At 43.0% G+C, this 19499-nt stretch overlaps 1 protein-coding gene across 2 annotated transcripts in view; it reads right to left on the reverse strand.

Annotated features, from left to right (window-relative positions):
* Nucleotides 1-19499, reverse strand: part of SMG7 (SMG7 nonsense mediated mRNA decay factor) — a 46068-nt gene that overhangs the window by 24733 nt on the left and 1836 nt on the right. For both annotated transcript variants that reach the window (XM_085231128.1, XM_085231129.1), the window contains exons 2-5: nucleotides 4506-4537; nucleotides 3568-3685; nucleotides 2945-3077; nucleotides 522-693 (exon numbers count right to left, since the gene is read on the reverse strand). In XM_085231128.1, the coding sequence (XP_085087254.1) occupies nucleotides 522-693; nucleotides 2945-3077; nucleotides 3568-3685; nucleotides 4506-4537 (455 nt within the window). The remainder of the gene's footprint in view (nucleotides 1-521; nucleotides 694-2944; nucleotides 3078-3567; nucleotides 3686-4505; nucleotides 4538-19499) is intronic.

Consider the following 19499-nt stretch of genomic DNA (forward strand, 5'->3'; position numbering starts at 1 on the left):
ACTACATCTACTTTTAGATCATTACATAAACAATTGCAGATTCCTCTAAAAACAGAACTTCTTACAACATTTAGTTCTATTCAAAGGAATTTGTCTGTCAAATTCAATGTCGAAATCAAAACCTCATTTACAAAAGGTTGGATTGCTAACCATCTTCTTCGTATACAAGAGATTTAAAAGTAATGTTCTGAAATGGAAAAGCATGCCAGCCTGCTGCAACAAGTTTTTCTAATAGTTACCAGTTTCAACAGTTCACTGCTCCCACCAGCTACAGCATGGACTAAGCAGTCAGTATGCTAGGATACAAGATCCTACCTCATCACTACAAAGCTACCCTTGAATGTCTCCATGCATTAAAGTGTAACATAAAAAAAAATATCTAACAGTGTTGCTTTCCCCTGCAACAGCCAAGTACACCACCAGCTACTAATTTGGAGCACACTGGCACAGATTCCTTGCTGCGAAAGTTAAACACAGAGACAGAACTCAATGTCCCACCTCTTCTTGCTTTAAAGACTCACCAATATCTCCAAGGTGGACAAGGCAGTGCTGGCAGATGTAGGAGCAGGAGCTTGACTGTGGCTTCACTATGGCGCTGGTGTGCGTCTGTTTATTGCTAATGATTCCCAGCTGGGAAGACTTCACACGACATGGCAAGTCTACATTAAAAACTGTGCACAATTCCTGTAATAACTAGAAAAACAGGTCTAATTTAGTAGCAGTTAGAGGCAGCAATCAGAACAGCACTGAAACAGCAGACAAAACTGGCACACAAATCACCGCTCAGAGGCATGGATTAGCTGAACATGCTTAAAGTCAACAAGTGTAGGTTGCTGAATGAGAATTTGCATTTCTTTGCGTGGAAGTCGCAGAGCTTTATATTGCTCTACTCTTCCCAGAACTGTGAGGAGAATTTTTACTGGAGCTGTGCATCTCAAAGCAGTAAGCACCTCGATTCCCATCTATTCAAATTACCAAGTAGTAGAGATGGACTATCAGAGGTCTAGAAGTCTTGCATTTGTTTTCAAAACAGGGCTAGTCTTTTTTGGTACCTACACGAACAGATACCACTCTCTGACAATTACAGACAGGTATGCTATTCCCCCTCTAAAGAAACTCGAGGCATAAGAAATAGCACTCCCTGGGGTTTAACTTCAGGGATTAGCTTGAATAAAATCAATCTGTGGGCAACAAGGCAAAACTGGCTGAGTTACCCCATTGGGTGGACTGCCAAGTCAGTAAATATTTGTGCTAAGCCAACACTGAGACTCAATGAACAAGGCAGTAGCTACTTAATCAAATACCTCAAAATTTGATTGCAGGAAAAGCTGAACTTTGACATTCTAATTAGTGCTTTTAAAGTTTTTCCTAATGGACTCCATTGAGTCATCTTGAAATGAATTATTTGTTCTACCAAGTTACATAGTTAAAAATCCAAGTAAAAATTGTCAGACTTTCTCCCAGGTGGTAACACACTCAATCTCCAATGAAAATAAACCTGAGTCCCACTTCCAGATAAAGGCATTCAGAAAGCCAAGGACTGATAAGAGATGTGCACTGCCAGCAGCTAAAGATTCAATGCATTGTTTGTTTGCTGCAGAAAACAATTGGTGTTAGATCTCCTGTATAAAAGACAGTGTAGATGCGAAAGGAGATTTAAAACAAAACAAAACAAGAGGAATCTCACAGATGAAAGAAGGATAAAAGAGAAACTAGACATCTTCCAACATGCTGAATCCTGAGAATTCATGCTCTTTCCAAAACGCCATTTATAAAGGCCTTGCTGTTGGAAAGCAGGTATCGTGGTCTTTAGACTAAAAATGGAATGATTAACATAACAAACTGAGGAAGACAACCGATTCTGTGGTGTCATACAGGAGAGCAAAGTTTCCTGAAGTACTGCTAGGAAGAAAGACTTTTGCTAGACAAATGATGTAGATGGTAGACATCTCCTGGCAACCAAGCCACAGCCTGTCCAACTGGCTGCTTCCAATAAGAAGCAACCTAGAAAGCAATGCCCAAAGAAAAATAAATGGAACAAAAAGAAATGAGTGCAGTTTCTGGGGAAAAAAAAAAAAAAAAAAAAAAAAGGGACTGCTTTGCACATGGTCAAAAAATCAAACCCAGAACTGAAGAAAAAAGAAGGACCTATGTTGCATGTTGCAACTCAAAGCGAGCACAGACTAGCCATGATAAAACACTACTTGAGATACAGGTGACAGCACTGACAATGTTCCTTAAGCACACAACAAATGGGGAAAAAAAAGGCAAGTTAGCTGTAAAAACACCATTACCACAAGCGAACTTGTTCTCTTCAGAATTCTACAAGCTGAAATCTAACCATGCAAAGAGCACAAAGCAAAAAATGGCAGTAATGAATAAATACATGAACACGCTTTTGAAGTGAACTGAGAACTCAGATACTAACACAAGATTACACATCTATATTGTTTTACTTGACAGGAAGAAGAGCTAAACCTGAAGTTTCCAATTTCAAATAACTTCTGACAAAAACATAGAATTAAGAGTGAAGATGCGCTTGTAAGCCTACAAACTCTGATAAAAAAACCAACAAGCAGTTATGTGAAACAATACTCCTCGGGACAACCATGCTATTTATACGCACAACAGTGGTAGGCACTAAGTCAGGCATTATCACAAAAAAATAAGCTGTATTTATTGTAGATAGCTCCTGGAAAACATTAACTCAATGCTAACCACTGGCATAGGAGTTACAAGGAAGGGACACAGGAACATTATGCCATCATGCAAATCCTCAGTGCATCCCCATTTGGGAACAAGCAGTTGGTCAAGCAGCACAGGAGGACTGACAGAGGTCAATCAAAGCTTTACAAAGGACCCACATGCACGTGGCATATGGTTGAGGAATGCATGCTTCCAGACTGTGTAGATGCATCACAACAGGAGATTTTTCACAACTCACCTGTGTGTAGAAGCCACTAGCTGCCTCTAAGAACAGAGAAAGGTTTGCCTGAACTTCGCTGCGATTTGGATTTGCTCTATTTTTCGCTTGACCCTGTAGCGTTGTGATCTGATTTTTAAAGGCATGATTCCAACTGAAAACAAAAGAAATGCTCTTTTTTATTTTGAAAGCGTCTTATACACATACCATAAGAAACAGGAGCAACTGTTTAATTATATACTGTTAAACATGAAAATGAAGTGCGTTAGATTCAGACATCATTCAGGGTAGAAATATTAAATCAGGAAGAATTATCTTTCCCCTCCTCTCAATACCACAGAAATCAATCCTGATACTGTATAGCTAGCATTCCCTTCCTTCTCTCCTCCTTCCTTTCACCTTGCTTACCAAAACTCAATCCTGCATGACACAGTTGCTGCTGACTGACAGAGGTAGAATACTCATCTGTGGAACTCTCTTAATCTAATCCACAGTGAATTCTCACCTTCCACCCCAACACAGCTCTCACTTTAAAAGAGATAAGGCAATCATTTCATAGGAAACAAATCACTTTTCTGTAAGCACATGGTTTCCTGCTCATCAGCAGACATTACACACACACAGATTTATTGATGTGTACTTACAGGTCCTGCTCCACTTTTTTATCTAAAGCATACTCCAAATCAGTCACGAGCATTTTCTGATATAAGTCCTGTAGAGCTTGTCTGGATGTCCAGACTTCTGCTGGACCCAGCTTTGAATCTGAGCAACAAAAAGTAAAAATAGACAATAGTTTTTGAATACTCAAATTGTATTGATTATTCACTGTCCTACCAAATGAAAAAATATAACAGTGCAAGATGCCAACCACCCACTTGTCTCACAGATTCATGAGAACTTTGAAATACAAAAACCACAGAGGAACTGGGATTAACTTATCCTATAATAAAATAACTAGACATTAGCAAAATCAGCAGCAGAAAAGTTGGAGAAACAAAAAGGGGTGACTCTCCACAAGCCATTATGTTGCAGAACTTGTCACTGGATGAATTTTAAAAATCCAGAGGAGGCTGAAAAACTTAGCAGAAAAGAAATCCATCAAGTGCAAGTAAGTAGGAGAGTCCGTGAGCTAACGCTGCTTAGGAGAACACCGCAGGGAAGTATGGCTGTGTGCTTGCCATTTTCTAAACACTTTGCTGCCATCTGCTCTACATCATTTGAGGCTGAGTGCAAACACAGTCCCTTGCTATCACAAATTACACAGTACAGTTGCCCAAGCTTTGTAAAATCACCTGGGCTGGGGCTGCTGGGGCTCACCTCTAAAGAGAGAGTAATAGGAACACGATCTGTTTCCAAATGCTTTTAAACACATTTGCAGTCAGCTTTAAGAATACATATATTTTAGATATAGAAGAGACTAGCACAGTTGCTAAGATTATATTGATATTTATTTACATGCAGAAAACAAACTTTTAACATCATGCTGCATTCTCAGGAATGTAAGCACAAGGAGCACAGGAAAGGAAGACAAACAATAAGCAAACACCATTAGCTAGATCTGCTACATAACAAAGGCAATTACCTGTCATGTCAGCCTTCAGGACTTCTGCCTGCCTGTAAGAAAGCGATCAAACAATAAATTAGAAAGACACTGATCAAATTATGCTAAACCACATTCATGCAACTGTGAGCATAGCAAACAGGGCCAGCTCCTGAGAGGCTGCCTGCAAACTAAACTGCAGTCCAGCTTACTACCCGAGTTATAGATTTGAGTTATCGCTGTTTATCCATGTTTTCTTATACTTCCACACCATAATAAAAGTAAATTGTTCAACTTTCCCTGCTTAGATTAAGTCTATTTCAGAAAAAAACATAAGAACTAAAGAATATTACACAGCACTATAAGGTTTACCTGGCAGCAGTGGCTTGGCACATAAGTGACACTTGCTTACCTGTAACTGGGAATGTGAAATTCACTCTTAAGTCACCACACATGAAATGCTTCCAGAGCACTCAAGACTCCCACCAGTGCCTGTCAGCACCTTGCTGCAAGCCCCCAACCCCTCACCAAGCCCCGCCAGCCTTCCCTATATGAATGAAGAGACACCACAAGAACTATGGCTTCCCCAGGTATTTCCCCTTGGACTGCCTCACCAAAGTCATGGCAAGAACAACCGTTCAAAGAAAGGCTGGCTAAAGAGCATCAAGAAAGAATGGCTTCTATGGGTGACCCACTACAATCAGTTCCACCTCCTGGCCACATACAACAGTAGAGACCCACATCAGTATTAAAGGTATCAGGCTGATGCCAGCACTCCACAGGCAAGGTGCACAAGGCTTTCTGACTGTCCTAATTGCAGAAATGTGTCCAACCACTCACTCTGGTCACTGGGAACCAATACACCTGCCAGGGAGCAACGGGATGCTCCTAGGGCTGTACTTAAACATAGAACATTCTAACAGAAGTAAAACTGTACCTTCCTCACCCATTTTTCTCAAGTTTAACCTATTCTAGATTTTTCACAACGTCTGTAGTTTATTTCTTCCACGATTTTTTTTTTTTTAATCTATTGACAATAGTAAGTTCTGGCAGATGAGACCACATATAAATACTGGTGAAAAAGTAAGGAAAAGTTTGGAAACTGTACAGTGAGAAGCTGAGAGCCAACGAGCATTTCTCCCAGCCCTGAGACAGTGCAAAGGGAAGGAGCATTCATCAGCCCACAGCTGATGAAGGACCCACGAGTCCTAAAAAGCACAGAGCTGAGCAAACCCTGCAGTGCCACGACTTGGGTGTTAGAAATGTGACTGCTCAGAAGAGAAGCTGGCTTGTTTTTAAACAGACAAGTCAATACAGTTTGGCTTGCCCTTTACACACGTGGCAGTTTTGTAAGCCTTTCCCTTTGAGCTGAGCCACAAACCCTACAGAAGCTCAGCCCAAGCAGGACACATGGCACTGCCCAGCAAATGCCATCCTCAAATTCTTCTCTTGCCCAAGAACTGCTCCTCCAAAACTCACAGGGGTAGAACTACCTGCTACTATATTAAGTACTAGCTCTTTAAGAGGGAAACACAAGCAGCACCATTACAAAACCTCTTCTTTCCCCAGAAAGCTTTGAAGTCCTGTTTTCTGGAGAATTTAGACTAAAAGTCCCTCAGCCAAATGTGTGCAATTACTGAAAGGCACTCTGTAAGAGCATCACCAGAATGTCTGGAACTGGCCCAGCTCTGACTGTGAAGTTAGGCACTTACACTTCAACCTTCCATATTTCTGTGCAACTCCTCCTTGAAAATGCTACTGAAGAACATTTTTGCCTGAATTCCCCCCATCAAAAAATGCTCAGATCTGATTTGTACAACCATCCTCACGAGCTCCCAGGACAAGTACCTGTCATACTAATCTCATCACTAGCCGTAAGGCAAGCTGCCTTGCCTATTTGATAAGCTCACAGCACAATACACTAAAGAGATTATCACTACATTTTTTTAATAAAAAGCATTGGATTACTTCACAGTTCCTTGAGACCAAAGGACTGAGGCAGGTCTCACACCAGCACGCTGCTCCTCATTTTCACCTAAGGATAACCTGTAAATAAAACAGCTCCAACTGCAGCAGAGACAGCAGCACAGGCTAAAAAAGCACAGTGGTACCAAACCTGCTCTGCATCACTGGCAAAGTATTATTGTTACAGAGAAAAGCACTGCCTGCTCCCACAGGAGCCTTTACTGAAGTCTTTGCTGGTGCCTGGAGCGGGTACACACCAGGGCTCATTGATACCTGCAGAAGTTTCATGCAGTATAAATGTACATAATTGGCATTTACAAATGTCATTGGGCATTTAGTAATAAAGGTTTTTGTCCCTATATTTTTGAGCCAGCTAATATTGCATCAGAATGACTCACTCTGCTGCAAAAATGTGTTGCCTGCCAGCAAGCTTGGTGCAACTCACTCACATTTTATCATTTTAATACCATTCTCAAGTAGTTCCTTGTCTGGTTTGCCTCAGCAGTTCAGCCTTCAAGTCACATCTACCCAACCAGTTTGTGCTTTTTTGACTCTGGACTAACAAACCATAGCTCATCAAACATCATATTCCAAGCACCTTTGTTAGGACATCATATAGCTTGGTATACTGTGATAGCTATCCTGTTAAGTTTCCTAACTAAATGCATATTCAGTTCTGTGTTTTAGTTGAGCTTGAACTCAAATACAATAACTTCCCATTCAAGTCAGTGAAGTAGTTCAACATCTAAAGAACACACTCCTTCATTTACACAGTGAGGAGGAGCCAGGTAAGATCTGTGATGACACGACACATCCTACAACACCCACAAAAAAAACCCTGACCTCATAGAAACACAGTACAACACGCTGCTCTCCACCATGCCTGGAGGGGAACTCCATTCACTTTTCCCCTAGCGGTCTCGAAACACCAGCAACTATTTCAGTTCCTTTATCAAATCCCAGCCACACACTGACAAGGAACTGATGATTTTCAACACTAAAATGAGTAGCTGGCTATGTAAGAGCAATGTGAATCCAATTGCTCATTCTGTGAATGCTCTACAACTCAAAACTGCGTTGAATGATCTGTGTAGTTTCACTCCCGGGATGAATTTATATTCCTGCGCTTCCCCTCTCCAGAGGCAGGTGCAGAAATTGCTCAGCAGCAAGAAGTGCCCACAGCCTTTCAAACCTCAGCAGAGATGCATAACCCACGTGGAGGCTCGCTGAAGGACGGGGCTGCTCAGAGCTGTCCAGACGTGGGCGCTGCCAGAAAGCTCTCCTCCTTCTAAAAGAGTTGGAAAATAAGCGGAGGAAATTATTCATTTTGGGTAGAAAAGGTCAATTTTCTATGATAGGAAACTAAACAGAAAGTACGCTCAACACCCTCAAAACTGCTGTTATTAAATGCTTAACCTTCCAATAGGTGGAAATGCTCACACCCAGAAGGAACTCCAACGCAACACCCAGCAACTACTATTAGATTTTCCTCCAAACAAAAGTTAACTTGAACAAAAATCTGTAATGTACCTGAGATCTGTGTTTTCCAGAAGTATACCTGAGGTTATCCAGGGGAAGGCAGCTGGAAGCATGGACACCACAGGAACTGTTCAAACAACATCCTGCTGCAGATGTAGGGAGAAGGGGGCTTTCTCTGAAGCCCCTAAACATTGCACCCAGGAGAGCATTCAAATGTGCTATTCGGTGCTGAGCAGAAGTCACTGTACGACATGGCTGATGGTTTTATGTGAAATAAGCACTTCCCATTCCTAAGAGTAGCCAACAACTCTTGCTAGAGTAGAAAGCCTTATTAGCAATCTTTTGAGACTGCTCTATGGAGTCTGTTAAGTTTCTTATTTGTGTATAATTTTACTTGTTCGTGCATGCAATATATAAGAATTCTCTTAAAGCAGCTTTGTTTTTACTGACGAAATCCTTACTGTTCCAAACTTGCCAGCGTTGCCACTCCACTTAAACATCCACAGGTTTAAAGAAGGGCTGGAGCTGCCTGCTGTGGGACCAGCAGGTCTTGGTGATGTCAGCTCTCACTGACCAGCAAGAGATCTTCAGGCTGAGTCATCCACTCAAACACACCACACACCTTCTGCCCTGAAAGCACAGCCTTTGTGCACTTAGCAATGATTTCCCTTGAAAAACCCCCATCAGCCAACATCTTACTGTCATTTTTACACATGTTAATGAGTTTAAAGCTTGTTGCCTCTGAAGTCAGGGTGCAGCAGATTTTTCTGACCAGTAGCTTTGTGAGGTTGTAGCTGGAGATCAAAGCCACGCAGTCAATTAATTCAGCAGCAGTGCAACTCCGAAAGCAAAGAAGAAGAAAACCAGCAATTCTGCAAGCAGAAAGCAGGGCAGGCACCATCTGCATCCAAAGCCCCTCCACAGGGAATCCTGCTCCACGACCTTTCTGCTCCCACCTCAGCCAGGTGGCATGGTGAGAAAGTGGACAGAATTGGAATTTTACTATTTTTTTACTTCTTACTCTTCATCTCCTCCCTTCCTCCTAGTCTAGGCTCTATTAGAAGCAAGTCATAATAATTACCTTCAAAAAGCAGCCACTAAAAGCAGCTCTTTCCCCAAATATGATCAGAACTGACAGTCCTCATCTCTGCATAATAGCCTAGGCACCTTCAGTCAGCATCATTCAGACTCAATTTTTTCCTCTCCAGCTTCATGGAAGTCTCTTAAAACTTCCTTTGCCTCCAGATTTGAAAAAGATGTGTCCATGAGGCAAATGCAACTTTAAGGGAACTCTATATGGGCTTGCTCTCCTATTTAATCTTCATGGGAGGGAAAAGTCTCCATCCCTCCTCAAAGAATAAGCAAGCAGCATTAAGACTAGTGCTTGTTAAGCTCAGCTGAGTTTTTTAACAGCAGTTTTGAAACATTGACCATACTGTCCATCTTGACCTACTCAGTGCCTGGAATATTGTTCTACTGGAGACAGACAAAACTAACCTCTACACAGATATTGCTCATGGTTGAGGGGAAGAAAGAAAAGCACAAAGCTTCCACCCATGTTTCCTTTCCTTTCTCCAAGAGCAGACTATGTAGCTCCTTAGCTACCCATGACAGTTGATGCTCCATCACTGGAAGTGATGAGGCCCTGGGCAACCTTGTCTGGTACCAGAACCGGAGGGTGGTGGCCCTGCCAGTGGCAAGAGGTTGGAACGTGGTGGTCCTCAGAGTCCCTTCCAACCCAAGCCATTCTACGACAGTTGTCTCGCTATAGAAACATTTAACACAGATCACATCATCTAATTGTAGATTATAAACTTCACAGCTTGAAGATTGCTTGTCCAGTATGAAGACATGAAGGTTCCTTGCAATGCACTCAGCCATTTGCAGCCTGCTCCTGTAGAAAAATGCACATCTCAGAGTGAAAAGCCACAAAGCTCTGCTTCCTCCCTGCCCACCTTGACAAAGTCAAGAAGCACACAGCAGTGTTTGCAGTCCATACTGCCACAGTACCACGTGAGATGTGAAAGTCAGCAAGCAACAGAGACACTTGGCACAGTGCAACACTACTGTACTGTGAGCTCAAATTCAGCCTGATTGGAGTGAACACAATATCAAGTCTCAGCTCTGCTAAATATGCAGTAAATCCGCTACTCATTTGTTAGATTACAGTTACTGACTTACAAATATTTTCACCTGTGCTGAGTGCTGGAAAAACACAGACGATAAACCTAAGGGACAAAACTACTCTTAATAGCTTTGACATCATGAAAACCCTGTCTGGAACTATGGCAAACACAAATCAGAGGAGGGAGATCAGCAGGTCACCAGAAATTTTGCCCCTTCACACAGAGGTGGGCTGCCCTGAAGCAACTGTATTATCCCTATGATCCTATTAGGCCAGGCCACAGCAGGTACTGCAGCACTCGCTGCTCTGAACAGGCACACTCCAAGCACTGAGTTTGATGCTCCTACACTCAAGACCTCCAAAAACGTAAGGTTTAATGCAGAACTATTGGCACTGAAGTTACTCACTGTAGCATGGACTGTGGGGAAATTCTCATCAAGAAGGAATGGAAACTCTTAGCCATTCACCAAAGAAAATGTTATCAGAGGGCTACTTTGAAATTCTTCCATCTTAGACTTCATTAACTCATTACATCGACAATCACACGTAGCAAATTTTTGCCCAGCCACATTTATTTTGTTAACTCACAATTATGTGATAGTAGAAATAAAACACATCCACACAAATATGCAACTTGCATGTAAGTTTTAAAATAGCCTGTAATGAGAATTAAGACATTTTCCAGTGTGAAGGCACACAGCACAGTTTACACAAGCTATGACCAGTCACATTCATATTACATCAGAAGATGATTCTCATTGCAAGCTGCATCTCAGATATTATTTTTAAGCCTCTATCTTGAAGGTAAAGGCAAACAGCACTCTGAAGGCTGAGAAATGGCATTAAGACTGAACACCAGTCAGGGAGAATCTATCAGCCATTTATGAAATTAATGGGTACTAAAAGTGCATCACTGCCAACACTTTACAGGACCACCAGCAGCAGCTCCCCAGTGTGTTTCAGTAACACGCAGCAGATGGAATAACTTTTCCATAGAGAAACCTGCCACAGCTGCGTGTCCAACCTTAAGCTCCCCCTGCTCTGTACAATGAGACATCCGAAATCCATCCCCCCAACCAGATGGGCTGTCCATTGCAAAAGCCAAGAGCCCACCACCAAAAACTGCAGGTTCCTTGCACACATAATAACCGCTGTGTTCAGCTGAGAGGGAAACCAACTCCACTAGCCCACATCTGATCGCATTTTATTAGCTTGGGAACGAAGCAGAACAGATGAGCTGCTACAGGGACTGCCCCTCTCTAGGAAGGGGCACAAACTGAGCACAAATGGGTCCCAAGGAGATAACCAAGGTGCATGTCCCCAGCCCAAGTGGCACAGCTCCCTCAGCAAGGCCAGCTGAGCCCACAGCTCCAGACCACCTCAGAGCCACACCACCATCGTGCTCCCACAGCTGCTGCCAGTTAACCAGTAACTCACCTTTCCTGCTTTAAAAATTAATGAATTGGCTAGGAGCAAGCTTCTGAGCAAATTTATAACTTCCAAGGTTAATCCTGCTTTTGGGGATTAAACGAAACGTTTCTATAAAAATCTTTGTATTTCAAATTTACATCTCAATACCTCAGATACGGAGCTATAAAGGATTCTGTCCTCGGGCAGTTCACACAGAGCAGCCCTGCTCATTGCATTCACTTCATCTGCAGCTGCTGAGGAAAAGGCTCCTGAAATAAGACATCCAGCCTGAAGAACAAAGAAAGGATGCCAGGAGGTGAAGTACCTTTCCCTCAGGACCACATCTGTAATTAAAGGTTCTTGACACTTAGGATCACCAAGGCTGGAAAAGACCTCCAAGATCATCCAGTCTATACTGCTCCCTCATACACCACCTCAGCTCTGGCACTTCACTCTGCAACCACAATAGCTTTGACCTCGTCATTGTACAAGCGTTTTGTATAATAATTCTAGCACATCCAAAACAAATTTGAAAACAGAATAGTTTTAGTGCTGTGTTTCAGCATTTGACAACAAGGAGTAGAAAGAGTAGAAACCGACATGAATCGTGCTGCTTTAACCTCAAAACCTGAAATCCACATGTGCAACAGTGCTTTCAGCCATATAGATATGCAACTGAACCCTTAAAGGCTCTGAGCTCTTCTTTAAACACAAGATTCCCCTGGGCCTCAGCTGAAAAGCAGGAATCCAGCATAGCAGCTTCTAGCTTTGCAGTCCTTCAATTATTTCAGAAGTTAGCAGAAACAGTTACACTCTGACATATACTTTGTAAAACTTTCTTTAATGCAAAGTGTACAGACTTACCTGATTTTGAAACAGTATTTCAGAACTCTAAATACACAGAATCACAGAATGGCCAGCGTTGGAAGGGTCCTCAAGGATGATGAATCTCCAACCCCCTGCCACACGCAGGGCCACCAACCTCCACATTTCATAGCAGCCCAGGCTGCCCAGGGCCCCATCCAACCTGGCCTTGAACACCTCCAGGGATGGACGGGGCATCCACAGCCTCTCTGGGCAGCTGTTCCAGCACCTCACCGCTCTCATAGCAAAGAACTTCCCCCTGACATCCAACCTCAATCTGCCCTCCCTCATCTTCAAACCATTTCCCCTTGTCCTGCTGTTATCTCCCCTTTCCAAGAGTTGATTCTCCTCCTGTTTGTAGGCTCCCTTTAGGTACTGAAGGCTGCACTGAGGTCACCCCGCAGCCTTCTTTTCTCCAGGCTGAACAAGCCCAGCTCCCTCAGCCTGTCTTCGTAGGGGAGGTGCTGCAGCACCTGATCATCTGTGTGGCTCCTCTGGACCCTACACAATGTAATGTTACCTGCGGACAGAGTGCCCTGTCAGCACTCACTTCTACCTGGCAGCCTAGGATGGAAAACCATCAGAACGGTCAGTAGCTGCCCAAATAGCATCAGCAAGGTGAGAAAAATACTGAAGATACCTTTGGAGACAGTTTTGAGCTTTAGAGGTTGCTGCAGTTTTTCAGATCAATAACTGGAAGACGTGTGTTTCAGCACACACAGAAAGCTGCAATTCCTCACAACTGCCTTTGCCCAAAGCCCAGGGTAGAAGAACTATCAGGAGTTCCAATGTACTCTACGTGAAAAGTTCCCAAATTAAGGTCTTCTGTCTTAATTCAAATAAATATTACGACCTGTCTTAGGCACTCATCACTCCTTTTCTAGTTAGAAATCTTACATACAGGCTCAATTTAATTTTTGTTGATGTTAAAGCAAACTAAAATACCCTCAGGATTTTTATTACAAGCTTACCTGGTATCTTTCAATCATTTCGTTTATAATCATTAACCCATACAGAAAAATAGACTTCCTTGAATCTCATTTTTATCCATACTGGATCACATTTCCTCTGGTTTGCTAGCATCTGTAGCTGGATGTTGGAGCTCAAAGAGCAGTTACAGTTTGCATAGTTCAATGTAAAATAAAACACAAGTGTGTGTATATGCATTTAAATGTGAAAAATTCTTTGGAGACTATTCCTATTGCCATTCACACAAATCAGACTTGATCATGCTTTTTATGTTTGTTATTCCTGGGGAACAGCTGTCTGGATCAAGATTTCTCCTTAGGAGTTCTGTCACTGCATTGTCATCTATTTAAAGTACTTACAGTGCTTCAGACCAGTAGCATCTAGTCAACATCCAAAAGAGGTTTGGTGACATCTCCCCCTCCTCATAGGCACAGTTGGTTGACGTTTCTATTTTTAGTTATCACAAGGCTGGTCTGGAAAGTACCTAAAGACCCCTCTCAGTGGCTCAAGCGCACCTCCAATAAGGAGTTTAAATGCTCAAGGGCACTGCCAAAAACACCAGCTGCAGAAGGAACCAAAGCTGGAGTCTGTCAAAGGTTCCTTGCTGGTGACAGGAAACCCTGGTTTAAAAAAAGATTGGTAACATCACATGGTCACAGCTGTCTGACACACAGCAATACCCACACGCTTTCCTCAACTCACAGGGAGACCAAGATGGGACATGGCAAAGCAAATTCCAGGAGCTTGTCACTGCAACCCGAAATAGAGGCAGAATTTCTCAAATTATGAAGAAAAAAAAAAAAGGCTGAAAGATGGTTCTCCCCAGCTGAATTACCACACATCCATTCCCTTCTGCTCCTCACCATCAGCTATAGGGAAATCAGACTGTCACGTGAATTACACGAGAACATAGGGAGCCTCTGCAACAGGCTGCCCTTAGCAGTAGTCTGGTTGGACAGAAACAGATGTCAAGGCCTCATTAAATCAAGGCACAAGAAACACCAAAGCGAGTCTTGATGAAAGCCTCTCGATGCCCAAAAGGTATGTTCTGTTGTATCCAGATGAATTATCTCCCCTCTGCATACAGTGCTGTAAATTCAAGACATTTTTCCCAAGTTCATTTGGCAGAATCAGCCTTAGAGGTTTCAGTGGAATTCAGAATGAGCTTCTCATTTCCTAACAGGCAGAGAGCAGCCTTCTGAGACAATGCAGCCACATCATGAGCGGGGCCGGATTGCTTAACACAGACACTTCAGAGATGGGGGGGAGGGAGAAATACACTGAGCCAACTTACACATACCAATATTTGATGAAGCAAAGATGTGTTCAATAGGGCTGAGCACCAGAAGGTGCACAACACTGAAATTAAAATAGGAGAACTAGACTGTTGATGTATTAGAGACATAGTATTTTCAGAAACATAATTTTTTTTTTAATAGAAGAGACAGTTAACTCTAGCAGGACTCCTAAGTACCTCAAAGGTATCTCCGATTTGAGTCCCATCAGTGAAATTCAGTAGGTTGCCCACGGCAGTGTAACAATCCCAAGAAAATCCTCAGCTTTCTGGCTCCTTACAATAATCTCCTGGGTGCAGAAGCCAGGATGAATAATCCAAGAAAAGTCCTACTGGAATACAGAAAGAAAAGAAAGCAGGCCTAACGCTACTCAAAAAGCTCTTATTCCATCTCAACTCACCGCATTACATTGATCTGAAAAGGCAGCTGCAGATATAGCTTGGAGGAATTGGAATATGCAGTATCAAAACACTGCTTAAGCCATTTCCCCCTTATTTGGTTGTTTAGGAAGTCCCTGAGCTTATGATCACAACTGTTCCTGGGAACAGAGGGAAGAGCAGCAGTGCCCAGGCAAGCCTAGGAACAGGACCTGAAGACAGTGCCAGGAGCAGGCAAAGAAGCCACATTAAATGGATCGAATACTTGAGAGACATAAACAGAAAAACCACCAATCCTCCCTGCTGCACAAACTGCAGCCCAAGGGGCAGCCCCACATCCCCCAGCACCCTACAGGCACTAAGTTAGCCCTTCACTCCTGCTCACTGCAGGGAGATGAACAAATAGTTCAGGTGCCATTCCCCTCAGCCCTCCCAGCACAGAGTAACAAACACATTTTCCTAAGTGCTGCTAAAGCCTGTGACCTCCCTAGTAATACATTAAAAGTACAGGACCAAACTATGCAGTTCTACTAATGGTTTTAAGGAAATAGATGTGTTTGTTTCCCTCTTGCCTGAAAGACTCATTATGGTTCTCAAGTGAGATGATGACAAGCCTCCAGTTCAAAGCAAGGAAAGCAGTACCTGACATCCTCTCACATCCACTCCTTACCTACAGCTATATTCCTCAGCTGTTCCACCACTCCTTATGTATGAGTCTGCTCCTACACACAGATCTTTGCAGCTACCATGAAGACCCAAAAGCAGTGCTCCTCATCCAGCAAAACCAGCTGCTCCACTACAGCAAACCTCTCCTCTTTCATCACATTAAATAGCTAAGCATTCATCAAACAGAAGTTAGTGGGCATGTGCATCTTCTTACCGTGCACTGGAATGAAGAAAAGCATCAAAAGGCCTCTGAAAGCCTGTATTCAGGGAAAGGGGCAGCCTGCTGAAAGTGCTTTGTGCAGTGCAAGTGGCCCCACCAACACTTCAGGGAAGCATCACCTGCCTTCACTGCCACAACACAACCCTCTCCTTTTCAATACAGATCAAACTGTGCATGAATAGGCAGGTTAGAACAAGAACCAACTGCTGCAAGAATTACCCCTACAACAAAAAATGAATAAATAAATACAGCTGTAGCTTTACTTACACTAACTTGCACTTCTAGGTCACTGGAACACTGCTTTGCAAGTAACCTCCAGCACAGTGCAGCAACAGCATCTGTGATAAGCTGTGTTCTGCAGCAAAAAGTAAGGCTGCTCAACCTGGACAGAAAGCTGGGGGACTGTTGTGACAGTGATACCAGCCAGGCAGGGCACGTGGGCTTCACACTTCATGGGAACCAGGGCTATAGGTCAGTGTCTGCTTACAGAGAATGAGCACTGTATCATTAGAAGCCGCAGTCCCACCCTGCCCTTACTCTTAACACCTCGTTCCTGCTGCACACAGCCTCACTCCTTTAGCCAGCATGTGTGGTAATGACCAACAGGATGGGGAACCTACTCACATATAGCTACCCAGAGGTAAAAACACAAAGCAAAAGCAGTCCACTGGAGACCAAGGAGCACACACCAGTACTGAGGGGAGAGGGTGAAAGGAGGAGAGGAGATTGCTGTCAGCAGTTCTCCAGATGCCAGACTTCTATCAAGCATGAAGGAGGAAAGGCCAAGTTCTGATTGTTTCAGCCCTCTCCCCACATCAGCACACAGCCACCCTCCTGCCAGCCACTCCAGAAGAAATGGGCCCATCACCTCCTGAACTGCTTGTGCCTTCAAGTCCTCACGGGATTCCATCCCTCTGCAGATAAATCCTGGCAAAACCACTTGAGAAAGAGAAGTGACAAATGACAAGCAGGACATTCACATAAGTTCCTACAGATCTTGGGCAAAACACAGTGGGAAGAGCTACCAGATGATGTGACCTTCACACAAGTTGCCCCTGGGTGGCAGAAGGATGCTCAATAATCCAAACCCCCTTTGGGGGAATCACTTTACGCTCTTTTTTATTGTAACTTTTTACTTCATAGGTCACCACAATGTTTGTAGATATGTAGCAATCAGCAATCATCATCAAAATTACTTCCCTTTTTAAATCACCGCCTTCTCCCTTGAAAAGCATTGCTCATAATAAACACTGGTGGTAATTCTACTTACAAATACTAGAAGCAGCTTGTTTAGAGAACAAGCCGGAAAAAAAAAGGGGGAAATTTTGCCTTTATTTTCCCCCAGAGAAAACACTGTGCTAAAAGGTGCCCTCTGAAAGGCCAATGCAGTTTTCTGACCCCTCTGCTACTTCTCCCCTGTTTAAAATCCAAAAGTAAACAATGCGTGAAAGTACCATTAATCATTGCAGAACATTAAAAAGCCACAGGGAAAACTTTCCAAGAGCAATTGGACACGAAGACAAATCACTGAGGACTGCAGACCAACAGCAGAGAGGTCTGTGAGACCCCGGGGCAGTCAAGGCCACAGCGCTCATCCAGCAGCAGGGCTCTGGGGGCTCCTGGCTGCAGCACGTGGCAGGAATATCAGTCCAAGTTAAAATACACGAGGTCCCAACTGAATGCAACCAGATCTTTTCCACCACAAAGGCAGTAAAGCAGCAGAACAGCAAAGGCTGCTTCTGACATTAGAGGCTGCCGAGACCCGGCTGAAGTGCTGAACAAGCTGGTGTGATACCTGAGCAGGAGGCTGGACAGGGACACCCTGAGGTCACCTCTGTGCACTCCAGGCAGAACATTGCAGTCACACATTACTAGAGTGCTAGCACTGACATTACGTGTACTTCTTCCTCTGTGTGCTCTCAAGGTAGTTAACTAACTGACTCTGCTTGTTTTGATGGGGTTCATTCTGAGCTTCAAGTAGCACTGGTTTGTGCTTGTCAGGCATTGACAAACATCAATTCTACATCATCCTAATCAGGAACGGGTACCAGAACATGCTCACAAGCAAAGATTGCAGCATTAAATTACCTCTGCTCCTGCCCTCCTTCATTTAAAAGTGAAGAAACTTTGCAAGAGGTGCGTCATGGACTGGCAGACAGCACAGGAACCACCGTGAAGAGACAGCCGATGCAAAAGTTAATGGAGCTACTGATGAGTCTTTGAAAAGAGAGTCACAATTTAAATTATTAAAGCAGTCAAACCTTTAATGAAGTTGGTTATGGCCTCATCATAACACACCAGGAAGCTACCTACTGGTTTGTCAGCACCAGAATTTCTAAGCAGTTCTTCCAGCCCTGTAATTCAGGCACTTTTTATGTTACGTTTACGTTGCTCTAAAAGCCACAATTCAAAAAAAAAAAAAACAAAACAGGGTAATGCCATATTTAACTATTAACTGGAATTCATATCTTTGTAAAATGCAATCAAGACAGCCTTATCTCAGTCAAACTAGCACACTTTTGAATCCAAGTTAACTACATTTTGACCATATAAAAACCATACAGTGCCTATAAGATTGGCAACAAAGACCATGTCTTTATAGTAAACACAAGTGAACTAGGTGATCCTCAGCTCAATTCTGTCTTATGAAAAAGAAGAAAGGAAGTGCTCATTTTCGGTGGCATTACAACAGAAATTCTATCTGTAGTGATAGTTTGCTTACCAGAGCCTTTGTACCTAACAGGATGCATGAAATGTTTGATGTAAGACTGTCCTACAAGCTCAATTTGATTTAGGGGGTGTACTTAAAGATTCCCAAAGTAGCACAAAAGATACAGATCGAATTTTTCAGTCAGATCACACACATCAGGCCCAGAACACATTAACCCAAACAGAGCCTCTTTTCTGAAATCCCTGATGGAACTTCCTGAAATTTATACTCCTCTGGCCAGATCCAGTGCAGATCTTTGTGAAGTGACTCAGCCAAAGAACCCCAGAGTAGTACCCAGGGAACTTAACTGAGATGGGGGAGACCACAATCACGTACTCTTAAAGGTGACCTTGAAAAGGATACAAAGAATAGGAAAGGAAAAGCTCCAATACTATTGCACAGTATAGAAAGATGACTTAAAAAAGAATTCCCCACAACTGTAGAAACACTGGGTATATTGAGCCTGACCTGCTTTGTTCTTTCTGCAACACTTCTGTAGCAGTCTCAGCTCTTTCCCAGCTCTTGTACTCCTACTGAAAGGGCATGATCTTTTAAGGACAGTATTTTCAAACATGATTTATGTATAAACACACATACATCAAAAAATACACATAGTATATAGAGAGAAAAGGCAAGAGACTGGTGGTGGAGGAGTTAAGGCAGTCTGGCTGAAAATCCCTTTCTTCCCTGCTCATTCTTTCAGTGTCTCCCAATTCTTGCAGAGTCATTACTTCACAAGTTATTCAACCATTATGTGGTCACCTTAGAAATTCAGCTCTCTCACACCAACTTCAAATGCAAAGAAAAAGATCTTCCCAAAAACTTTTCCATCCCTCAGCAGAGACTAATTGCCCCACATCTTTATTCAGCACAATGTTTTGTTAGCCTACCTTTTGTATAGCTACACTTGGGTCTACGTATCCCTTCACTACTACAAACAAATAAAGCTTGCAATG

The sequence above is a fragment of the Meleagris gallopavo genome, chromosome 10 (genome assembly GCF_905368555.1).
Source record: "Meleagris gallopavo chromosome 10, MGAL_WU_HG_1.1, whole genome shotgun sequence".
NCBI classification, from domain to species: domain Eukaryota; kingdom Metazoa; phylum Chordata; class Aves; order Galliformes; family Phasianidae; genus Meleagris; species Meleagris gallopavo.